This window comes from Salvia splendens, chromosome 17 (genome assembly GCF_004379255.2).
Source record: "Salvia splendens isolate huo1 chromosome 17, SspV2, whole genome shotgun sequence".
NCBI classification, from domain to species: Eukaryota; Viridiplantae; Streptophyta; class Magnoliopsida; order Lamiales; family Lamiaceae; genus Salvia; species Salvia splendens.
The window spans coordinates 7,934,240-7,949,760 of record NC_056048.1 but is presented as its reverse complement, the minus strand read 5'-3'; the positions used below and the strand labels follow the sequence as shown (position 1 = coordinate 7,949,760).

The 15,521-nt window shown below is 37.7% G+C and overlaps 1 protein-coding gene across 1 annotated transcript; it reads left to right on the top strand.

The window, feature by feature from the left end:
- The first annotated feature begins 10,697 nt into the window (after nt 1–10,697).
- LOC121773818 (phosphoinositide phosphatase SAC6-like) lies at nt 10,698–14,003 on the top strand. The gene is made up of 19 exons (XM_042170731.1): nt 10,698–10,848; nt 10,924–11,001; nt 11,083–11,210; nt 11,286–11,377; nt 11,444–11,501; nt 11,563–11,619; nt 11,695–11,728; nt 11,824–11,904; nt 11,985–12,091; nt 12,163–12,243; nt 12,317–12,394; nt 12,479–12,549; nt 12,660–12,758; nt 12,829–12,928; nt 13,005–13,113; nt 13,177–13,249; nt 13,320–13,485; nt 13,563–13,629; nt 13,699–14,003. The coding sequence occupies exons 1-19, from the start codon at nt 10,698–10,700 to the stop codon at nt 13,833–13,835; spliced, it is 1,767 nt and encodes a 588-aa protein (XP_042026665.1). The 3' UTR covers nt 13,836–14,003.
- Nucleotides 14,004–15,521: the final 1,518 nt, after the last annotated feature.

The following is a 15,521-nucleotide window of genomic DNA, read 5'->3' as shown; positions in this document are numbered from 1 at the left end:
GCATGCAGTAATTCTATATATTTTGCATCTATAATTAAGAATTTTTGACATATTCTGTTAGGTTTCATTACAAAGTAGAGAAAAATAATTTACTTCTCAATGGTTAAATAGATGTGTGATATAATTATAAAAAAGGTCAGTTTGTTTCATCACTAAGGAAATCTAAGAAACATTTGTGTTCCTTATCTTAAACATTTTACGTTGAGTATAAATTATCGGTAATAGTATTGTTCTACAACCTAACTCCAGTATATCTGCCTACAAACTTGGTTTTGGATCATTTTGGGACAAATATGCGTATACTTTACAACCTTAATTAACCACAAACTAAATGAAACGGTAGAACACCAGAGGCAAAATGAAGCTTATTCTCATGGCGTCTAAATCCATAGCTTTCACCATCCCATCACCAGAAAACCAGCCGGGCTTGAAAGTTGATCTGGATTTGAACGCAATTCAAACCCTTCCGTTTTTGACAAGTTTTGAAAGCCTAGCAACTTCAATGCGAAATCTCTTAGGCCCTTACTAATATGATGGAATGCAGAAGAATGAAATTGAATAATGATTCCTACTTCAGTGTAATTCATTTGCTTGGTATAATGTAATACAATGCGAATGAAATTGAATAATGATTCCTACTTCAGTGTAATTCATTTGCTTGGTATAATGTTACAAAAAATTAGTATCATTTTATTACATCCTCGTTCGATTCTATTATACCAAGAAGGACTTCATAATTGTATCAATATTGGTCAAAATGTAATAACCCTTACGATTGCAAAAACATGTCTTAAATAAAAATTAGGTCAGGCGAAGCAATAGGGTTTCCAACTTTCCATCATCCAACACTCCAAAGAAATGTTAGATATTTAATCTTAAAACGCAAGCCAAGAAACAAAACATAAAACTGTATTAGAAAAGAAGACACAGCCACAAAATGCAGTTTTTGTAAATATATGAACTTTGGGTATTTTCTTATTTTTCTCCTAAACTTTAAATACAAATATATGAACTTTTAATTTTTCAGAATTTTCCCTTAAATTTAAAATCGAATGTGCAAACTAAAGCTTCAAAATTACATCAATATTAATTAAAAATAATAAATTTGAATTCCACATCATCACATCATTAGAGCATGCGCAGCGGTGGCGTCCGTCGCAACCGCCGTCCGCGCCGCTGGCACAGACGCCATCCGCCGCCGCTGCGCTCGCGCCGCTGGCACGGCGCTGCTCGATGTATCGAGCACGTCCGTGCCAGCGGACGCACACGTGGCGCGCTCCCATTCGTCAACGGCATAGCCGTTGTGTTTAAACATTTTTAATTTTTTTTTAAAAAAATCGGTATTTAATTATAAATAATGCTAAAAAATAAAAAAAAAATCAAATCCAAAAAATATGGCCGTTTTTTTCCCATTTTTTCTGAATTTTTTTGATTTTTTTTTATTTTTTTCCCAAAATCATCTATAAATACACACATTCATCACTCATTTATCACATCAATTCATCTCTCATTCATAATTTTTATACAAACCACATGTGGGCGAAATTCGGCAACGAGTAGTGGTTTTTTTAATTTTTAGGATTTTAATTATGTAATTTTTAATTTTTAGGATTTTAATTATGTATTTTTTCATTTTTAGGATTTTAATTATGTAATGTTTAATTTTATTTGTCATCTGTAATATTTATTGTGGTTTTTAAATGAATTTTAATATTATGGAAATGTTATTGTTTAATTGAATTTTAAATTAATTGTGCTCGTCCTTGCCGAAGAGCACAGTTGTGGGTGTTGTGCTCTTGCCAGAGAGCAGGCATGAATAGTACCGCCCGGGCCCACAACCGTGCCGCTGGCAAGAGCACGGTTGTGGATGCTCTTACAGGCATTCCCACAAAAAGTTGCGATCAGCGCCTCTTGACAACAACTCATCCCAACCAACGCCACCCTCCACCACCTCTTCACATGTCTCCACCATCGACACCTTTTGCATTCCACTCTCCCATCTCCGATCATGGCCAACAACGACGCCTCTTCCTCCAACCCCAACCGCCCTTCCCCCGGCCGCAGTGGAGCCAACTCTCCCAGAGGCCGCGGCGGCCAACCACAGAACTAGCTTTATTACCTCCGCCGCAGTCTGCTGCGCCCCCACCACCACCCCAGCATTGGCCGCCAAGTGGAAGCGGGGGGCCCGCCTTCTCCGGAGGCCACGGCGGAGGAGCTGCGAGAGTGGGCGGAAACCCGGTGGGGAGGAAGAGGGTGGAAGAATGTACCACTGCACCGTATGTAATAAGGCGTTTGCTTCCGCGAGGGCCGTATTCGGGCACATGCGGAAGCATCCGGACCGAGGGTGGACCGGCGCCCATCCTCCGCCGGCGTTTAGAGCAGAGGAGGAATTCGCTGATCTCCAGGCGGTGGATAATGCACAACCACCAGCGGCCGCGGAGGCTGAGGAAGAGGAGGCTAACTACCTCGTGCCGTGTTGGTTTCTGGGATTACAAGAGATACAACCGGGCGTAATACAACCCAAAAGAAGGAATACAAAAGGGGAAACTGAACTGAAATGAAATTACAATTGAGAAATCGAAACAGTAACCGTGAACAGTTGTTAGCCGAGTCGAGGAGGCCTCTTTCCGCAAGACGAGATACGCCCCAGTAGTGCTCTCGGTTTGGCGTGTCGTCCCCAAAGATAAAACGGCTACGTCTCTGGTGAAGCAACACCGCAATCAAGAGAGCTCCAGCGAACTGGATGGAGGAGAGGGTAGAGCTTTCGACCGAAAAACAATGCCGGAGAGGGAGAGAGCTTATGATGCAGAATGCTTGTGTATGTTGTATCAAATGCAGTGGAATGGCTAGCCTATTTATAGGTCAAGCCACCATGCAGGGTCAACCAAGCCATGGAGGCTCATCATGGTTCATTCGTAACCGTCGGCGGTTACAAGCTTGTGGCAGGAGTGTGCCTTCCGCGTGTGGATTTCTCACGTGGCAGCTGTGTAGGCTTTGACTGTGCCAAGCTTGACGATGTGTCAAGCCACTTGGATTGCTGACTCAGCGATGGTCTAAAAAGATTACTACTGGTCCAGACCCGAGCCCAAAGACCACCCAAAGACCAATTGCCAAGTCCAAGTCCCGCGACCACGAGCGGGCGGGCAGCGGCGGCGGCGCGTGTGCGCGTGTGAGCTCTTTCACCCATCTTGGTCCACTATAATTATTAAATAACATAAAGTCTCTTAATTTAAGCACATTAAAAGATGTGTCACTTCTCCAATGTGTGATAATTAACACTAATTAATTATTCCCTAAGCTCAAACTCCAAGCTTTAATTAAAAGCTAATCATGCCCAACTTTAATCCACTATTTCTCACTCACCGGAAATCGAATTTGAGAAAGTGAATATACTACATTTATCTGCGTAAAATATAGATCGACACTATATCATTTAATTTCACAAAATTAGATGTCTCGTCACATTTATTATTTGGTCAAAATCCATTGAACGGACATATTTTATTCCATGATTTCTACATGTCGGACTTGAACAATCCGCCACCACCGGACTCCAACTGAAGATTATATGTCAAACAAATTTTACATATAATTGCTATTGGGGTTTTCCTTTCAACTTGTTTTCATTTCTAAGGTGATGATTTTGTCAAAGTGTAATGTTGATTACTACTACGGAGTAGTATCTTTTTTCTTTTGTGTTTGTGTGATTGTTGTTGTTGTTTGATCGAGATATAGATATTGTTGTTGCTGTTTGATTTGCAAACATATGATCTTTTGATAAATCTTTCTGCTTGAAGAATATTTTATCAACTGAGTAATGATATTATCAATATATACAACATTTTTTACGTCCAATATTATTCACTTTTGCTACTGCATTAGCAAAGGTCGCATGTATCAATAAAATAATTTTTTTAGAATTTCTTAGGTCGGTTTGTTTGACATAATTTTGTTTCGGAATATCATCTATAATTCTCTATTATTTGTGTTCGGTTTTATTGTAATGAGATGTGAATCAGTAAATAATTAAGGAAAGTTACATAAAATTTGAGAACATAAAATTAGGTTTATAAGCAGTTTGATCAAAATATAAGAGTCTACTTAGTAACTTATAAAACTACTAATGATCTTATTTATACTACGAAATATTTTACATACATTTGGATAATGGTAATGTTCCTCATCTTACTGAACCCTAAATCTAAGTAATTTTTCTTTAATGCTCATCTTTGCGTTAAAATACTAAAATACCCTTGTTGAAATTATTGATAATAATATAGATCATGACACTACACATTTCCAATTAATGCAAAGTTCGATTTGGTTCTTATCGCGACTTTACAACCTTAATTCACAACTCGATCACAAGCAATACTCAAAATCCGGGCTTGAATCTCCGCTAGATAAGATTTGAAGGCAATTTGTCGATTTTCAAAGACCTCATCAAACAATTTTGCAAATCGATAACAATTTAAAATCCTAACCAACAAAATCAAGAATGCAACTTTCAAAATCCAATTCCAATTCCAATTAGATCCTAAGGAAGAGTGACTCTTTCAAAGAGAGGAGCAAATCTTCGAGATCTGCTTCAGTTGATGTCATTAGCAATTTCATGGTTAGTTTACCTGAACGAACCTATTTGCCATTGGTTTTGGCAGTGGCTAGGGTCAGATGCCCCTCAGCCGACAGCCTAGCTAGGCTAGCGACTCCAATGTTAAATCTTCTTAGTGTGATGGAAGAGAAAAGAGAGTAGAATGATGATTCGTACTTCAATTCCATTTCATTTCTTAGTATGATGAAATTGAATAAAAATGCAAAGGAATTATCATTTCATTCCATTGCTTATAATTGTTTGAATTTTTTTTCTACTATGATATGACGGTGGAAGAAATCTTGTCCGACAAAATCAACAGATCATCAATATATAAACTAAAAACCATGAGGAAATGAAGATAGCCTTCTATCATTCCATGTAGAATATGCGAAAAAGGTTAGACATTTTATAGCAATTTTATTTTATGTTAGAAAAAAAAAAGACACCCCCCACGAAAAAATGTTGTAAGAAATGCATTCCCACCAAAAGTTGTGATGCTCACTAAAATCTTAGGCACCTCTTTCGCAACAACTAATCCCCCTGTAAAATGTGAAAGGTCTCGTCACGACCGCCCTTTTTAGGGTTAATAAATGCGGGTGGTCGCGACTAATGGGACTTTAAGAAAGGATAATTTTCTAGGGTTTTAATAAAGAGTTTGACAAAGATAATTAATATTCAAATAACAAGGGAAAATCAGAGAAAATGCTTAGGTTTTAAATCCAAGGTCAACAATTATCATAATTTATAATCCAAGAGTGAAAAGGGGTTCAAAAACATAATGGAGAAAAACAGTCATAATTCAGCGGAAGCATTGAAGAGTAAGAGTGACGACATGTATGAAAACACAACGCCCCTCGGAGTTCAAAATAAATCCAACAATGATTAAGGTTCGACTCAACACCATCCCAAGCTCGTCGCCGCTCAACCTGCACATAAGGAAAACACATGCAAGGCTGAGTACTATAAAATACTCAATGGGCTTATGCCAAAAATAAGTTATCAAAAATATTTATATTTATCATGCCATTGTCAAGTAACTATCGGGGTTTTAGCTTTAGTTAGGCCCGAGGCACCAAAATATTTCATTGTTCAAAAATCGCGGTCAGCCGACCAATTTCCCATAGACGTCAACCATATATGCTCATACATGACTTGGAATGTGACCACAAACCAAGTCACTAGACCGGCCAACCAATACGCTGACACACGGTCTACCATAGGTGTACACTAATCCAAGTAGGGTTTGCGGCCCTACAAGGACCCGAATTCGATTTAAATAATAAATGGCAAAGCCATTTCAGATAGATGAGTTAAAAAAATACGGCATGATAACATATTTGCATTTCATTCCCATCAATAGAATATTTAGGACGATGTCCTTATTTAAAAGAGAGCTCACCTCAAGTGCTTATTCCGGAATTATTTTCTTTCCCTTGATATCATGTCTCGCTTGCAAGGAAACACCTTTAGCATTTAAATAATGCATAAATCAACACAACTATTCAAACAAATAAATAAGATGAATGCATCTTATGTCTCCAATTATTTTCTTGATCGAGATTATGATTTTCCCAAAAGCAACTAGACTCACAATTATCTAAGCAATTTCAATCCGGTCCTCAAGAAAAAAAAATGTAAACCTCCAAGCCCAACCAACAAAATAAAAGGAAAACATGAATACTCCCATTTTAAAACACGTTAACAAATAAAAGTCAAAAAGCTCCCTTCTTTTTTTTCAAAAAATACACGTACAGTAATCCTATTCCCATTTTTAATCAAAACTCTACAACCCCAATTAAAATATTTTAAAGAACAAGAAACAAGGAGGAAAAATTCTTTTTTTGGTAATGCGTTAATCGAATTCCATTTTAATGAAGAGTTTTAGTTGCATTCCGACTCAGGGAGTGAAGCACAACCGTTATGCGTCGTTAATAGAGTGACGCATAACCATCATGCGTCGTTGTTTAGTGACGCATAAGTATTATGCGTCGTTATTTAGTGACGCATAAGCATTATGCGTCTTTCCCTAGCGACGCATAAGCATTATGCGTCTTTCCCTAGCGACGCATAATACTTATGCGTCTTCCGCCGGGTTTTAAAACAAGCAGAAGGCTTCGCAGCACATAGCAGAAGCCGCGACCCAAGCGACGAATCCCAGCAATTTCCGACGAATCCCAGCAATTTTCGGCGAATTTCCACCATTTTGCAATCATATTCCATACTTTCAGAATTATCAATTTGTGGATCATCTGGGGGAAGAAGAGGGCGGGGAAGAAGATGACAAAGTAATATTTCGACCACCGACCGAGGGATCCTCACGACCAACTGTGAAGAGTTCATCAAGTAAGATTGGGAAGGTTATGCACAATGTATTCAGGGGATTTTCAACAAGGAAGAACAAAGGGAAAGCTCCAACAAAGTTCACGCCTTCAGAGAAATAGGTTGTGGTCGTATGTTGATTTTTGAACATTTTTTATGGGTTGAAACAGGTTTCGGGCATATGTTGGTATTGTCGGGCATATGTTGGTATTTATTTATATTTTTTCATAAAAATCATAGTAATTGTCATAATAAAAATCATAATAACTGTCATAATAAAAATCATAATAATTGTCGACAACATCTCACAAATGTTGATACATAAACATAGTAGCTGTCAAATATGCCCCAAACACAAATATCAATAACATTCATCCTCGACGCTATGCCCTCTCTTGTCAGCAGTTCCTGCAATTCAACATAAATGTCAATACAAAACATAACAGATCTCCAATACACAAATCAATAGCAAATATATACCACGAATTTACTGAACAGCACCGGCTGAGCAATTTCTTCGGTCATGCCCCTCAATCCCGCAATTTCTGCAACGGCGGGGAGCCCTCGGTTCATCTTCCTCCCGGACATCCATTTGATTAAGTATCCTCCTTCTTCTAACTCGGCCACGCGTTTTAGGAATCAACTGCTGAGGGGTGATGCGCAATTTCCATGAAGGTTCAACCCAATAATCTTCGTGTCTTGGTGCATCAAATGAAATTTGACCATAGTACTGTGATCTCCATGTACCTAGGTAGTAGCAATCATCTAGGAGGTCAGTCATAACATGACCTCTGTCTCTAGCAACCGCACAAGCATGCGAACAAGGAATTCTCCACATCTGCTACTTACCACAACTGCAACTCTAATCCAAATACTTGACTAGTTGAACATTGTTGCCCTTTAACACTCCTTTTTCTATTCTTCCTCGAGTTCGAACATGGTACTTCCCTGTATCTCGGTCAATGACTGTAATGTAATGTTTTCGCCCCTTTGAGTCATTCTTAACAAGTCTGTCCATCGCCCATGGGGTTAACTCATCTTCGGTGTGTTCTATTGTTGTCTTCTTCTGCACCCACCATTGTACCGTCCTCTAAAATGTCAAATCATCCAACGCTCTAATAGGTAACTCTCTCACACCCCTCAACATGTTGTTGTAGCACTCCGACATGTTTGTTGTGGCCACCCCCACCTAAGTACACCATCGTAGCACAGTGACCAACATTCTTTTGTAATTCTATTGAGCATTCGAACCGCACCACTGTTGACATCATATAGTGCCCGACGTCTTCTACCAAATTTACGTTCCTGAGTACTGACCCCCAACTTCCATATAATGGCCTTCACATTGGGGCCCTTGTGCTTCTTCAACACATTTGCCCTCACATGGAGCAAACAAAATTTGTGGTGTATCTGCGGGGCCCTTGTCATGATTTCAGACTCCATTGCATTCAAGATTCATTTATGCCTATCTGATATAATGCACACCTCCCTCTCTTATTTTACCACATGAATTCTGACATGATCCAAAAAACCATGACAAACTGTCGTTGGTTTCTTCATCCACCACAGCATATGCAATAGGCAAGCATGTCTTGTTAGCATCAAAACCACAAGCAACAAGCAATTTACCTTTAAATCTTCCTCGGAGGTGAGTTCCATCCACTGTTAACACCGGTGCAGCCTTCTGGAACGCATGTATTACAGGCCCAAATGCCCAGAAAACATAGTTGAATACCATTGTACGCCTCTGACTCTACAGCTCGTTGTGCTTACACTCAACAATTGTGCCCAGATTCTGTGACTGGAGTTCAAACATGTAGCTTGTCAACTGCCTAAACGATTCATCCCATCCACCATATACAAACTCGAGAGAGGAAATGAAAGTGTATCTGTGCGATGCTTCTGCCTTCTGCTTGTTATAAACTGACTGAAAGACGCATAAGGGTTATGCGTCATTAGGGTAAGACGTATAAGCATTATGCGTCTTTAAACGACGCATAACCCTTGTGCGTTTCATTAATAACGACGCATAACTCTTATGCGTCACTCCTCCATTTGAAATAAATCTAATCACCTTCATTAAAATGGAATTCCATTAGTGAGCTAGAACAAAAATAGAAAGAACTCGAAACAAGGATGCCCCACTTTAAAGAAATCCTCTACTGTAAATCTCAACCCAGAACATCCCCCTTTCTCCACAAACCGTCTGCCCTCTTTCAACGATTCACAACACCAATTGAACAAAAATTAGAGCTTCGTCGCCGCTCCGGCAGCCCCGATCTCACTCCAAAGCAGCCCCGTTTTCCCATTGATGGTACGATTTTTATTTAAATATTTTTTTTCTTGATTTTTAATTGGGATTGCTTCGATTTATTCGATTATGAGATTAACTGCAGATTGTAGTATACGGTGGTGTAGGATGTATGAATGTAATGGAATAGAATTGGATGTTGGTGTTGGTGTGAGAGGTGTATACCTTAGATTGACAGATTTTTAGCTCTCGGTTTCTGACAGGAAAGATGAATGAGTTGATTTCCAAAACATTGTAGAATAGCAGGAGGGGGTAATTCTGCATATGAGATTACCTTGAATCTGTTTCGATTAAGATAGGAGGAAAGGCAGCCTTGTTCTTGCAGGAAACTTAGGTTTAGTAGTGATGTGTAGGATTTCAGATTTGTATAGCAAACAAAAAATTGGATTAAGTTTAGCAGGATATTGTAGTCTAAAACAAGGGTAACCGGTGGAGCATAGAAAAAAGGATTACCGTGCACTCAATTGAGTAAGAGTTGAGGAGAATTAGCCTTCCTGTGGATTCTTGCAGGTTTCAGTAGAGCAACTTGTGTTATGGAGGAGTGGCGGTAGAAAAAGAAGGAAGATTAGGGTTGAAATAACCGTGTCTTGCAAGATTGATTTTGGTAATTGGTTCACAAAATAATTGAAATTAAAGGTGATTATTTTTGCTGCAGATTGAAAAGTGGAGGAAACGTTAGGAGCAGGTGTAAAAAGAGTAATTGATTTCACAAATAAATTTTGTTTGACTGATTTTGAATTGAAACTTTATTTTGCAGATTAGGGAAACTTTATCTGCAATGGAATCCTCTATTTTTCTTGGAATTATTTTGTGTAGGATTTAATTTATTTGGGCTCAACACCCTTGGTATTTTATTTAAATTGTGTAGCCCACCATTTATATTTTACAAGATTGAACTTGTATTAATTATTTAATTTATTGTACCCAACACGGAATTGAGTCCAATAAATATTCCTCAAGAAAAAGAATTATTAAAATTCAACATGTGATTTCACCATCACAATTTCAAACAAATTCACCAAGTACCCATTGTTCATAAAGCCACTTCATATAATAAATGAAATTGACTCAATCAACGCATAGTCAAAACTCCAAATCAAAATGGGTCTCGAGCATTTCAAAACCAAAATTCCTCGCTAATAAATCCACAGACTTCACGACATCAAAAGCATTAAATGTAAAAATTTTAGGGTTCGAAAATTAGGGTTCAAAAAGGTGGAGCGTTATAGGTCTTGTGATTCTTCTCTTTTTATTAGAGCAAACACGTTGATTCTCAAATGAGGCTAAAATTACAGATTAATTCATTACATGTATATACAAATTCATTGCTTGAATCGCCACGTCATCTGAACACGTGGCGGTACATACAAAGTTGCCGCGAAAATTGTGTCATATTTCGGTTATTACTGTTGAGAGAGAGAGAGAGCGCAACAAGTCGATCGATTTTTGGATTGGTTTTTGAAAATTGCAAAAATGATGGAGAAGGGCGATCCCGTGGTGCAGAAGGTGTATAACAGAATGCGGCTGTGGGAATTCCCAGATCAATATCTTGTGGAGCCCACCGATGGCTCCTCCGCCCCATTTCTCGCCGTCAGCCGCTACAACGCCTCCTTCTCTCTCACCGGTAAATCTAATTCCCAATTCATCTCCTCTCTCATTACGTAATTCTTAATTGGCTCTCTCTCTCTCTCTCCCCCAGACGAGCTTCCACAGATTATCAGTTCCCCAAATATCTGGACAATCTACGGAGTGGTTGGGACACTGAAGCTCTTGGCAGGCAAGCCAATTTTTACTAGATTTAATCCCCATCAATTTCAATTAGGTTAATCAATTGTTGATTTTCCCCCAAATTGTTTAGGCAGTTATTTGCTAGTGATAACTGGACGCGAAAGCGCGGGAACTTATGTAGATAAACCCATCTTCAGAATCTCGTCAATGAAGATTTTCCCTTGCGATATCTCCCTCAAGCATGCCTCAGAAGAACACGTATAGTAATAATGCTTTAATAAATTTTTTTTTTTTAAATCTGAAATAAAACAGAGGTTAGCCTTTTTTGGGCAGAAAAGGATAGAGAGTGAATTCTCCCAGTTGCTACACATTGCAGAGAACACTCCTGGTCTTTATTTCTCCTACGAAGTCAATTTAACATTGAGGTAGATAAACTTGTTAATTTCTTCAAATGTATGTAGCCAAATGTTTTAATAGTCTATCATTTTCAGCCTTCAAAGACTGCATGATTTGAGTGAGGAATCCAAATTGCTTCCTCTTTGGAGACAAGTAAGTAATTTCCTTAATTTTAGCTCTTTAAAGTAGTACTCTGTTAATGGTTGTTGCACAGGCCGATCCTCGATTTCTCTGGAATAGCTACATTTCGGGATTTCTAGTAGATAACAAGGTTAGTTTAAATTTTCAGCCTTCCACAACAATTGGGGGAATGTGTAGTGCCTGATCTGTAGTGGTGGTTGTGCAGCTTGATCCATACTTGCTTCCTGTTATGCAAGGCAATATCCTTTTATTTTACGCGGTGATCTTGATGATGAATAGTGTCTGACTACTTTTGTATAGCATATGAAGTCAACAAGCCTTAACTAGTCATCAGGTTTCAAGAGCTTTCAGTATGCACTCGGAGAGAACATTCTCAAAGTCTCGCTAATTGGACGTAGATGCAACAGACGAACTGGTATGTATGGAATGAATCGCAAATGGATTGAACTAATATATGATCTATACTATGAGTTCTCATTTTGGATGTTTCTGAAGGCACTAGGATGTGGACGAGAGGAGCTGATTCTGATGGTTTTGTTGCAAACTTCGTAGAAACTGAACAAATCATGCAACTGAATGGCAACATTGCATCGTTTATCCAGGTAATTCTTTGGAGAATGCAATCATCCATTTGAAATGAAGAAATCTTTAACTTGTTGAGTTCTTGTTACAGGTTCGAGGGTCGATTCCTTTAATCTGGGATCAGATTGTTGATTTGACGTATAAACCTAAGTTCTTCATCTGGAATTTCGAAGTGAGGTTTATTTATATTCTGAATTCCAACATATAGTTTACTACTGCTGATTAATTACATAATATTGCTGCAGCCTCATGTGGTAGAAAAACACTTTAATGATCTGAATAAGAAATATGGAAATGTTTTAGCTGTTAATCTTGTCAACAAGGTAAGTATCTACGACTTTATGTTGTGAAAATTTGTTTTTTAGTTGCATATTTAAATAAAATTTCAATGCAATTTTATTTTGTAGCATGGAGATGAGGGACGTCTATGTGAACTGTTTGGCTTCGCAATGCAACATATTGCTAGTGATAATGTCAGGTGTGAAAGATGCATTTGCTCTAAAAATCTCATCCTTGCCTAATTATTAAGTTCTATGTGTGTAGGATGAATATTAATTTACTTGTACAATATTACAATATTTTGCACAGGTACAGGCATTTCGATTTTCATAAAATCTGCGGAGAATTATACATTGATTGGCTTTCCATTCTATATTATCAAATCGAGATATTTCTCCATAAGAACAGGTAACCATAAATATAATTATGCTTTCATGTTTTATAAATGAGGCTGTCAATTGAATTGGATTTTGTTCAGGTATTTTTTATTGAATGATAAGAGGGAGAAGGTTGAGAAACAAATTGGAGTTGTTAGGACTAATTGCGTGGATTGTTTAGACCGAACTAATGTTACCCAGGTGGATAAAAATATACTTCAAATTTAGAATGATTTTAATATTGAGTGAAACCATTAATATATTGTTGTATGTGTAGAGCATGATTGGTCGTAAAACATTGGAATCCCAAATTCGAAGGGTTGGCGTTTTTCATATTGATGAAACTATAAGAATGCATCCAAAGTTGGATGAATGCTTCAAAAATAGTGAGTCTGATTAATATGATATTTGTGTTCTTCTGATGCTAATATCTGAGGTTATCTGTGTAGTGTGGGCTAACCATGGCGACGACATCAGCATTCAGTACGCAGGCACTCGTGCTCTGAAAGGCGATTTTGTGAGGTGAAATAATTTGGCATGTATTAGAACTAGTACTGTTAAAAACATAACCATGTAATGATATAATCATCAGATTTGGCAAGAGAACGATTTGTGGTACTGTGAAAGAGGGTTGGACTGCTCTGGTGCGTTACTACCTCAACAACTTCTGTGACGGTTCTAAGCAGGATGCAATCGATCTGCTGCACGGACATTTTAGTTGGCTGGTGTTGAGGAATCGTAGCGTTGAGGCTGTTGCTGTAAGTCTCTTACTAACACCATAAATCAACAACCATTTTTACTCTATTTCATCTCATGTGCTAGCTTCATTGTGCAGTCATTTCCATTGGCTTTTTCGGCGATACTCAGTGGGATTTTCTACGCGATGCTTTCACTTATTCGAGGTTAGCATGTGAAAATGATACAAGTATACTTGTATGGTTTTATGATTCTAATAAAGCTCTTTGATGCAGTTGTAGATGAGCATGATCCTTGGAACATATTTATTTCCATCATGTGGGGAAGCATGAGTTACCTTGTGGCCATGTTTGTTAAGGCCAACGCTCCCATCTTCTGCAATCGTCCTCGTCTCAACCAACCTAGGCTCTGACTCACTTATTATTTTCCCTCTTAATTTTCATGTCATAAAATGCACTATCTAACAACCAATTCCAACACACTGTTGAGCGATAGAAAGGCCATTAATTAAGTGTCAATTCCATTGTATTTGTTATTATGTATTCACATTACAGAATGGAGAGTCTCAGTAAACCCTTCTAGCTTTGTAAGAATGTCTGGCAATTGATCTTTAGATCGAACAAAGGGCAATTCAATCGAACATATATATACAATGTACGTAGACACGGTCTTGTTAAAATATACGAGTAAATTACTACAATAGAGTGAAAATCAAGAACAATTACAGTTATATTAATATGATAAACACACATGCATACAGAAGTACTTATAAATCAGAGAAAATCACATCGATCCAACCGGATTGCTTATTATTATCACACGACATAACATTATTATTCAATACTAGAATTAAGTTTTATTTTATCCAACTCCTCCCTCTATGTATACAATACAATATACATAGAGAGTATACTAGAATGTGTGACAAATCATTTAGAAGGTGGTGAGGATGAGGAAGGTGTTCTTCCTACTCCCAGGATACCCCCAAGAATTCCGGAAATAATTCCAATGAGATCCAGACCTTGAAGGCGCCGCCCCGATGACAGATGACGGCTCGTAGCATGACACGTGGCAATGCTCATCATCATCGCACAAACAATCACAACATGGATGATTTTGCTGCCCACCTTCATGATTTCCAGAATATTGAGTTATGTTTAATTGCAATGTTATTATAGAAGACCACTTGCCTTTAGTGAAGATGTTGGAGTATTTATAGAGATACAATTTGATGCCACTTTCTGCTAATTAATAGTAATTCATCTTCTATAGGTCTACCTTAGCCTAGCCATGCATAATTCCAAGCTACATTTAGGTCTTAAGATGCTAAATGCTTTAATTTGTTAGGCATGTCTATAAATACTAGAATTTCTTTTCAATAAAATTGAAAATTTTTCCACTAGGACTGTCACACAAAGAGCGAGGATGAAGCATGACTTCATTGGTAAAATATTTCTCTTTCACCTAATAGGTCAGAGGTTTGGGTCATACTCCTACAAGATAATTTTAAACTGTATTGATAATCTTTGAAGACGAAAAATTACTTTTGCAACTTTTTCAATTGAGAAGTAGAGACTACAGTTAATTCCGGTTAAAGTTGAAAATAGTAAGCTTTAAGAGAGTGTTTATTGATTACCAATTAAGTTCAATTAATTAGTGATTTCTAAAGATACACAGTTTAGAGTACTATACTGTGAAAGTGTGAATTCATTCCTCTCATTAAGGTTTAAACGAAGAAATAAAACAAACAAAATTGTAAATTGTTCTTTTTTCCATATCTATGAATTATAATTTCCATTTTTCTTTCAGTAATTGTGTTATAAGTAGGGGTGGCACGGTATGGTATACCGCACCGAAAATGTCATACCGCATACCGTACCGCAAATTGCGGTATGAGAAAATGTCATACCTATACCTTACCGAATTTTTCGGTATACCGCATTGCGGTATACCGAAAATTCGGTATGTCAATATTTGAAAACCTTTACCGACATTGCGGTATACCGTACCGTGTTGCGGTATACCGCAAATCATACTTGTTTGATTTATAAATAATAAATATATTAAATATTTTAATTTTATAAATAATAAATATATT